The 9,399-nt window shown below is 43.2% G+C and overlaps 1 protein-coding gene across 1 annotated transcript in view; it reads right to left on the bottom strand.

The window, feature by feature from the left end:
• Positions 1 to 9,394, bottom strand: part of LOC107300139 (cholecystokinin receptor type A-like) — a gene marked incomplete at its 5' end in the record, with an annotated part of 19,091 nt that extends 9,697 nt beyond the window's left edge. Inside the window, 2 exons of the mRNA XM_015829479.1 lie at positions 7,076 to 7,327; positions 9,343 to 9,394. Coding sequence (XP_015684965.1) covers positions 7,076 to 7,327; positions 9,343 to 9,394 — 304 coding nt within the window. The remainder of the gene's footprint in view (positions 1 to 7,075; positions 7,328 to 9,342) is intronic.
• Between the last annotated feature and the right edge of the window lie 5 nt (positions 9,395 to 9,399).

Consider the following 9,399-nt stretch of genomic DNA (forward strand, 5'->3'; position numbering starts at 1 on the left):
TTGAGCTATCAGCAAACGGGCAGCAGTTAAACAATACAACATCAAATTCGTTTCTTTTACATCCAGATTATGTGTAATACCTAGGAGAAACAACTGAGGCAAAAAAAAAATTCTTCTTTTAAAAACTTGTTGTAAATTCCACCATAATTTTATCCAGAAGGCTTTAATAACCTTACAAGTCCACCACATGTGAAAAAAATTTGCATCTTGTTGTCCACACCTCCAGCACTTGGATTCATAATTCTCATAAATGCGAGACATAGTTGCAGGATCCATGTGCCATCTATAAAACATCTTGTAAAAATTCTCACGTAAATTTTGTGCCTGCGTAAATTTCACATTTCTCACCCATATCAACTCCCAGGTATCCATAGGTATTACTTTTCTTATTATTATTATTCTTATTCTTATTCTTATTCTTATTATTATTATTATTATTATTATTATTATTATTATTATTAGTAGTAGTAGTAGTAGTAGTAGTAATAGTAGTAGTTTGGCCATGTTCTGTGTGAGAATTCATTGGAGAAGGCGATGATGCTAGGGGATGGTTAGTGTAGCAAGAAGAAGGGGCAAGCAAAGAACACGCTGGCTTGATACCAGCAAAGTGAATCAAAGATGAGTCTCCAACAACTGAAGGAAGCTGTGCTTGACGGGGTTGCATGGAGATCACTTGCTTATAAAGTCACCAAGAGTCGGACATGACTAAATGGTTAAAAACAAACGAATAAAATCTCTGTCCACAAAAACCTGATCTCTGAAAACCTCTGACTCTGAAAAAAAACCCTCCTATTGCTTGAAAAAGTCAAAATCCGGAGCAGGTTAAAGCTTTGTTTAGAGCCGGATTTTGCTTTGCCTAGTACAGTGATGGCGAACCTTTTAGAGACCGAGTGCCCAAACCACAACCCAAAACCCACTTATTTATCGCAAAGTGCCAGGGCCACATCAGCGTTGTGGTGCCCTCAGCGGGGGCATGGGGGTGTGGTCCACTGGGTGGGCGTGGCCCACTGGATGGTCATGGCTGTGGTTGTCACAGCAGACTGGGTGGGCGTGGCTGGGGTGGGCATGGCCACCTCGATGTTGCTCATGGGGGGGACGCCTGTAGGGTTGGGGGAGATCCAGTTGGTCTCTGGCAGGTAGGGCGGTAGGCAGGAGGCCCAGCATAGATGGGGGGAGGCACTCAATCCTAGCTGGGACTGGGGGAGCCATGGCACTGATGGGGATCTGGCTTTCTCTGCTCAGGGTGGCCTTTGGCTTGCTGGGCGTGGGCGTGCTCTACCACCTCTACTCAAGCTTGCTAGCTGGCCACTTTGCCTCCTTTGTGCTGGGTGGGGCTGCCGCTCCGGGCGGTGGCGGCGGCCTAATGGACCTGCGCAAGCTGTTGGTAGCGGCAGCGCGTGTGCCCACAGAGAGGATTCTGAGTGCCACCTCTGGCACGCGTGCCATAGGTTCGCCACAACTGGCCTAGTAGAACAATTTAAATTTTGTCCAGGAAATGAACAGGTTGAAGAAATATCTGCTGAATTTGTGGCTGTCGTGGATAGGATAAAACACCATGGATTGCTCGTTCTAACTAAACAATTCTTCCTGCAAATCCCTTTGCTTTCCTCACTGGCAGGTATCACAATATGTAGCCAGTTCCTCCTGCCTATTTTTTTTTCCTTTTTAAAAAATAATAATCATCTGGGTAGTGCTTCACAGAATGTCTGTGCCTGCTGTTTGATCGATATGTTTGGTGCCCTTTTGCTGAGAAGCATAAAATGCCATTCAATGTGATTGGGTGGTTGGGAGAGAATCACACACGGAGCATTCAAAATCTCCTTAGCTTGCAAAGGCAGGAAAAATAATGTGCAACTCACATTAATAAGGGATGGGGGTGGCCCTTTTGAACCAGTTCTCATAGAATAGGCAAATTTACTCAATGTCCAGACTCAGGAATAGTTCCTCTATTGTATTAAAAGAAATGGATTATCCCCTCAAAACTATGTGCAAACAAGGATCCAAGTTAACTCAATTTCATCTCTAGGAACAGTGCCCAGTGTGGAAAAAGTTGAAGAATTCCCAGATTCCGCATTCCTGATTCATTGTCCAGTTGGTCCCAATCTATAAATAATTTCTGGAAAGGTTCTAAGGAGGTAATAAGAGAGATAGATCTTCTTTTGTTCTCAATCAGAACGTAACTTAAATTTAACCACACACGGAATACTGCACCTTCCAGTTTTGGTCACCACATTCAAAACAAATGTTGAGACTTTGGGAAAAGTGCAGAGAAGAGCAACTAAGATGATTAAAGGCCTGGAGACTAAAACATATGAAGAACGGTTGCGGGATTTGAGTGTGGCTAGTCTAGAGAAAAGAAGGACACGGGGAGACATGAATATTCCAGTATTTGAGGGGCTGCCACAAAGAGGAGGGTATCAATTTATTTTCCAAAGCACCAGAGGGCAAGAGAAGAAACAATGGATGAAAACTGATCAAGAAGAGAAGCAACCTGGAATTAAAGAGAAACTTCCTAACAGTGAGGACAATTAACCAATGGTACAGCTTGCCCCCAGAAATCATGGGTGCTCCATCACTGGAGGTTTTTAAGAAGTGACTGGACAGCCATTTGTCTGAAATGGCATAGGCTCTCCTGCTTGAGCAGGGGGTTGGACTAGAAGACCTCCAAGGTCCCTTCCAGCACTATGCTGAATTGATATTGTATTGACTAACTGTTTTTGAACCTCGGCTGCCATTAAATGTTCATATCAAAAAGCTATCGGAGGTCTTGAACTTTCTGAATGTGTTATTTCCTCTAAAATCACCTAAGCTTTCAATGACTTTCATTATATTTGTTATCGTAGTTTTCATATATTCATTATGGATGTGTGATCTGGAAGGGAAGACTTCTTTAGGTCCATCCTGAAAATGGCCACCAATTAATCTGAGGGACCAAAGTCTTAACGTAATGAGAATTAAAAAAATAAACTAAAAACTAGCGTTAGCTAGTTTGTTTGTTTTTTACCATACTCTGATGCATAATCTTCTTCCTGTTCAATGTGGAGATGATCCAATATGGTGATGATAGGGAACTGGAAGCATACGATGAATGGTTGAGGAAACTAGGCAGTGATGGGATTCAGCCAGTTTGCACCACTTCGGCAGAACCGGTAGCTAATTTTTTGTTGTCCAGGCCAAGAATGGACTTCCGGAAGTGGCATCCATACAGAGAACCAGTTGTTCACATATTTGAATCCTACCATTGGAACTAGGTATGTCTAGCCTAATGAAGACAAGGACTAGGGGTGGCATGAGAGCAGTGTGGCAATATCTGAGGTGCTGTCCCAGAGAGAAGAGAAGGTCAGCCTATTTTCCAAAGTTCCCAAAGGCAGGATAAGAAGCAATCGATGGAAGCTTATCAAAGAGAGACCCAACCTAGAATTAAGGAGAATTTCTTGACAGTGAGAGCAATTAACCAATGGAACTGCTTCTTTCTCAGAGTTCATCACTGGAGTTTTCAAGAAGACATAGGACAGCTGGCTGGGGAATTCTGGGAATTGAAGTCCACCAGTCTTAAAGTTGCCAAGACTGGACACCTGTGACTTAGATAGTTGGGTGGGGAAAAAAATCAGAAAGCTAACTCTAACGAGTATCCAATGTTTGTGGCCCAGATCTTGTAGCCTTAAGGAAGAGCAGCTTTTTCTTCTGAAGAGAATTGCCTCGGCGCAACGGTATTGGAAAACTCACAAACGCGCAAGAAACGCATCAGTTGGAAATATTTATAGTTTTTCCTTTCTACGTTTTACCCAGTTGACAACGCTACCTAAGGCTATGTACAAGGCTTAGAATAAGAAAAAAACATCAAATGAAAAAAACATCAACCTGATTTTACAAATGAATGCTTGTAAATATGATCCACTGAGTTAAAGGGGATTTACTCCTAAGTGACACGTTGGTTCACCCTCATGTAGAGCACCCCATTTCAACTATAATAATAATACAGGTCGTCTTTGGCTTATGATCACAACTGACCCCAAATGTTCTGTAGTTCAGTGAGACATTTGTGAAACGGGTTTTGCCCCATTTTACGGCCTTTCTTGCCACCGTTGTTAAGTGAATCCCTGCAGCTGTTAAGTTAGTAACACAGTTGTGAAGTGAACTTGGCCTCCCCATTGACTTTGCTTGTCACATGACTCCGGGATACTGCAACCATCATAACTATGAGTCAGTTGCCAAGCATCTGAATTTTGATCACGTGACTCTGGGGGTGCTGTAACGGTCGTAAGTGGGACCAATGGTCATAAGTCAATTTTCTCAGTGCCGTTGTAACTTCGAACGGTTACTAAATGTCTAGTTTAATGAAGAGAAGGACGAGTGGGGACATGATAGCAGTGTTCCAATACCTCAGGGGCTGCCATAAAGAAGAGGGAGTCAAGCTATTCTCCAAAGCATCTGAAGGCAGGACAAGAAGCAACAGATGGAAACTAATCAAGGAGAGAAGCAACCTGGAACTAAGGAGAAATTTCATGACAGTTACAACAATTAACCAGTGGAACAACCTGCCTCCAGAAGCGGTAAATACTCCAACACTGGAAGTTTTTAAGAAGACACTGGACAGACATTTGTCTGAAATGGTATAGGGTTTCCTGCCTGAGCAGGGGATTGGACTAGAAGACCTCCAAGGTCCCTTCCAACTTTATTATTATTATTATTATTATTATTATTATTATTATTATTATTATTATTATTATTATTATTATTATTATTATTATTATTATTATTATTATTATTATTATTATTATTATTATTATTATTATTAACTGTCGTATATTGAGAACTACTTGTATAGTTCTTCCAGTGTCTGGGTGCTTCAAAGGGCAAAATCACCTGTAGAGAGCTGGATAAGGTTTTCAAGGCCGTCCAGCTAAATTCCTGCCTCAGTGCTCTTGGACAGCTTGACTCTTTTTCTAAATAGGAGAAATTGTGCCAATAACAATAGCCAAGGCACAACCCAAGATTAGAAGTGCTGAAAGTCTTTTTTTTAATTGCAAGCATCTAAATCAGTGATGGCGAACCTTTTAGAGACCGAGTGCCCAAACTGCAACCCAAAACCCACTTATGCATCTTCGGGTGCCAGGTGGGTGTGGCGCATTGGCTGGGTGTGGCCCATTGGGTGGGCACGGCTGCGGTGGTAACGGCAGACTGGGTGGGACTAAAAAGTTCAATCAATCAATTCCAACTTTACAAGATCTTTTTTTTTCCCATGAGAAGTTAAAATTGACTGATTGATTGAACTTTTTTTTTTTTGCACATGCGGCGGAGGCCTAAAGCGAAAAGATTTTATAAAACCCAGCTGAAGGCCTAGGACTGGGGCAACGGTGCATGTGCCCACAGAGAGGGCTCTGAGTGCCGCCTCTGGCACCCGTGCCATAGGTTCGGCACCACTGATCTAAATCAGTGTCACCCAGATCAGGGGTCTCCAACCCTCGGTCTGTGGACCAGCATCGGGTCACGACATGCCAGAAACCGGTCCATGCCAACTCCATCCACAGGATGCAGGCAGCACATGAAGCCATGCTCCCTCTGGTCCATGGAAAAACCTCTCTCCACGTAACTGGTCCCTGGTGCCCAAAAGGTTAGGGGGCGGCTGACCTAGATAACATAATGTGTGGATTTCAACATGTAGATTCTCCACAGTGGCCATGCTGGCTACGAGCGGGAGTGTACCTATCTGGAAGTTACTTTGTTAACCCTGATTTTGAGGATTGCACAAAACAATCCTTGGGTGTTGACCTGGAAGCTCACATTTCCAACCATTGACCAGGTTGGGAAGTTCTGATTTCCATATTTTCCAGGTAATGATCTAATTTTTAAACTCCTATTCCTGGGAATCTCGGAGTTCTTCGGAAAACACTCAGATCAATGAAGACACCGAGGTATCCTTCTCTGCCATTTGTAATTATATGAATATATAGGGAGCACAGAAAGATGTCTTTGGGTGAGGCAAGGCTAGGAGATACGTAGCTTGAAATTCCACATCAACTACAAATTTCTCTTTCAAGCAGCTGTTTCTCCTACTCATTCTGGAGGGAACTCAGAGGCAGCTGTGCACATTGGATTTGTTTGAAAGGCAACAGAGTTAGACAAAGGACTGCCTAGTTCAGGGGTAGGCCACCTTGGCTCTTTTATGACTCATGGACTTCAACTCCCAGAATTCCTGAGCCAGCATGGCTCAGCTTGGAAACCTCTCCCTTTCCCCTCAGCGTGGCTGGCTCAGGAATTCTGGGAGTTGAAGTCCATGAGTCATAAAAGAGCCAAGGTTGCCTACCCCTGCTCTAAACTAATAAAGTCTACATTAATTAACATTAATTATGCTTTCATATGTTCCTCTAGGTCAGGGGTAGGCCACCTTGGTTCTTTTATGACTCGTGGACTTCAACTCCCAGAATTCCTGAGCCAGTATGGCTCAGCTTGGAAACCTCTCCCTTTCCCCTCAGCATGGCTGGCTCAGGAATTCTGGGAGTTGAAGTCCACGAGTCATAAAAGAGCCACGGTTGCCTACCCCTGGACTAGTCCTTCTTGGGCATGTGTATACAGGTAGTCCTTGACTTACATCCACTTGTTTAATGACTGAAATTACAACAGCATTGACAAAAAGCGATTTATGGCTATTTTCCACATTTACGACCACTGCAGCATCCATGTGATTACGTGATCAAAATTCAAGTGCTTGGCAACTGGGCCACATTTATGACGGTTGCGGTGTCCCGGGGTCACGTGAACCCCTTTGGCGACTTTTCTGACAAGCAAAGTCAACAGGGAAGCCAGATTCACTTAGCAACCGCGTTACTCACTTAATAACTGCAGTGATTCCCTTAACAAGGGTGGCAAGAAAGGTCGTAAAATGGGGCAATGCCCACTTAGCAACTGTCTTGCTTGAGCCGTGGAAAATTTGGGCTCCGTGGCGGCCGTAAGTTGAGGACTACCTGTAGTCTCTTCCCAGATGCCATGTGCATTTAGCCAACAATTCAAGATTGGATAACGGCGGGATTGACGGTGACTCCTGGAGAAACAAGGGCAATTTTTGCAGACTCACCCATGAAATAGCTGGTAATTTTGCAGAGGGAGCTGCCAAAAATGAAATCCTGTAAGAGGTTGGGGATCAGGGTGAAAGGCATGCAGAAGAAGCACAGCATGAGGTCGCTGATGGCCAGCGACAGCAGGAAGAAGTTGGTAACTGTCCTTATCCTTTTGTTTCTGATCAGCACCGTGATCACCAAGGTGTTCCCCAGGACGCTGAGCAAAAAAATCAACGAATAGAGGAGGATCCGTACTGTCTGGTCCAATTCTGCAAGGTAAAGTGAACAATAATCAGAATCAAGAGAAGCATTGTGTGGAAAAATCACATGTGGTCATGCTAAGGGAGGGGGGAAGCTCTTTCTTTCTACACGGGAGATGATACGCATGGAGAATAAGGATCCAGGATTTCTGGGTTTTTACCCTAAAAAAAGGGTAAGTTTCTCTCACTTGAAAGCTAGAAAGGAACCAGTGGGGTAAGCAATCCCTCCACCACGTGTAGCTTGTTCTTAGTCCTCCATAAGCGTGGGACTCCTACAATTACTTGAAGGAAAGGGTCTTTTCACATTTTTGCCCCCACCCATCCTCTGCCAGAGGTCTTCTCCTCTCCAAGCCCACGAGCTATGTCCTCCTCCACTACACTACGTCTGGAAATCATCGTTAGCAATTGTGGGGTACCAAGCATGAGTTTTGCCAGTGGTTCAAAATGGAACGACGTCAAAAGGGACCGATGACATTTCGAGGGGAGAAGCCATACGCAGATGATCAAAGTAGCCTTGTGCTCCAACTGATTTCTCTCCCGTTAGATCCTGAGCAAGGTGGGCTAGTTAGCTCAACACAGGAAAGCGTGATAAATAGAGGAAAGGGCTAATCATGTCCCTTGCTTGATGCTTCTCTCCTACGGTGTCCTTCCTTTCTTCTTTCCTTCCTTCCTGCCTGCTTGCCTGCCTGCTTGGAAATTGTATATTGGCTCTCGGTGTTGTGTTTCTAACCAAAGGATTGAAAAATTATGACGTTCTAAGTGAGTAGAACTGGAGGATAGCTTAACACCAGTAAAGTTAACAAAAGAAGGGACAGTAATCTTATACAGGGGGCCACCACAAAGAAGAAGGGGTCAACCTATTCTCTAAAGCACCTGAAGGCAGGACAGGTATCTGAAGCAGAACATCCAGATTCAGTCGTAGTTTTGTTCCATATAGCATCAACCTTTTGAACTCTCAAGTTTCCTCTTTCTGCTATGTATTTAAAAGGGACAGTGATTAATATTTATATGTATATGTATATATGTATGGGTGTAGGTATATATATGTCTGTGTGTGCAGGCATATAGCATGTGTATATGTGTGTTATGTATGGGTATGGGTAGATATATACTTTCTTTTGAAAGCAGGCAACAGAATTTCATTTTTAATGTGGGGCAGTGTTCTCACAGTAAAAAACGACAATAAAGGTTATGTTATCTTATCTTATCTTATCTACGAAGCAATGCATGGAAAATCAAGGAGAGAAGCAACCTAGAACTAAGGAGAAATTTCCTGACAGAACAATCAATCAGTGGAATGGCTTGCCTTCAGAAGTTGTGGGTGCTCCAACACTGGAGGTTTTAAAGAAGAGATTGGACAACCATTCGTCTGAAATGGCATAGGGTCTCCTGCTTGAGCAGGGGGTTGGACTAGAAGACCTCCAAGGTCCCTTCCAACTTCTCTGTTATTCTGCTTTACAGATTCCGATGCAACCTCCAGACCAACTCTGGTTTTTTTCATTACCCTCTAAAATAGAGTTAATCAGCCTATGTGCTCCTTTGATTTCTTTTCATTTTCTTTGTAACATGTGCAATGTTTTTTTTTAGGGGTTCTAAAATGTTATTCCTGCTTACTGCACCACGATGCAGCTAAACTTTAAAGTTTTACCATTTTTCTAGTGCTGTGATTCTATCAGACAGCAGGAAACTAATAGATAATTGCCTGTTTTAACATGAGCGGTCAATTCCTCCCGTACAGTAGCACTCGGAGTATTCATCTGAATATTTCAACTTCATTTTAACTTAACCCCATTTAACTTCATTCTCTTACATCTTTTCGATCCTGCACCGCAACTTTTAACATTTCTGCCACCACGGTAGTTTAATCCGAACATTAAGGGATTTGTTTCTGCTTTTCCTCTTTCCTTGATCCACAAATGTCACTTTTCACACACAGCCTGACTTTAAAAACCTTCACAAACTGTTTACTTTAGATTACCGGTAGCTACCAGTAGATTCCTTCTGATTTCCAAAATAGCACTCACCTTTAAAAGTCCGAGGAGGGTGGTTCACGCAGAAAATGGTGTAATTTTCCAAGTCGA

This window comes from Protobothrops mucrosquamatus, unplaced genomic scaffold (genome assembly GCF_001527695.2).
Source record: "Protobothrops mucrosquamatus isolate PMUCROS unplaced genomic scaffold, P.Mucros_1.0 scaffold6222, whole genome shotgun sequence".
Taxonomy (NCBI): Eukaryota; Metazoa; Chordata; class Lepidosauria; order Squamata; family Viperidae; genus Protobothrops; species Protobothrops mucrosquamatus.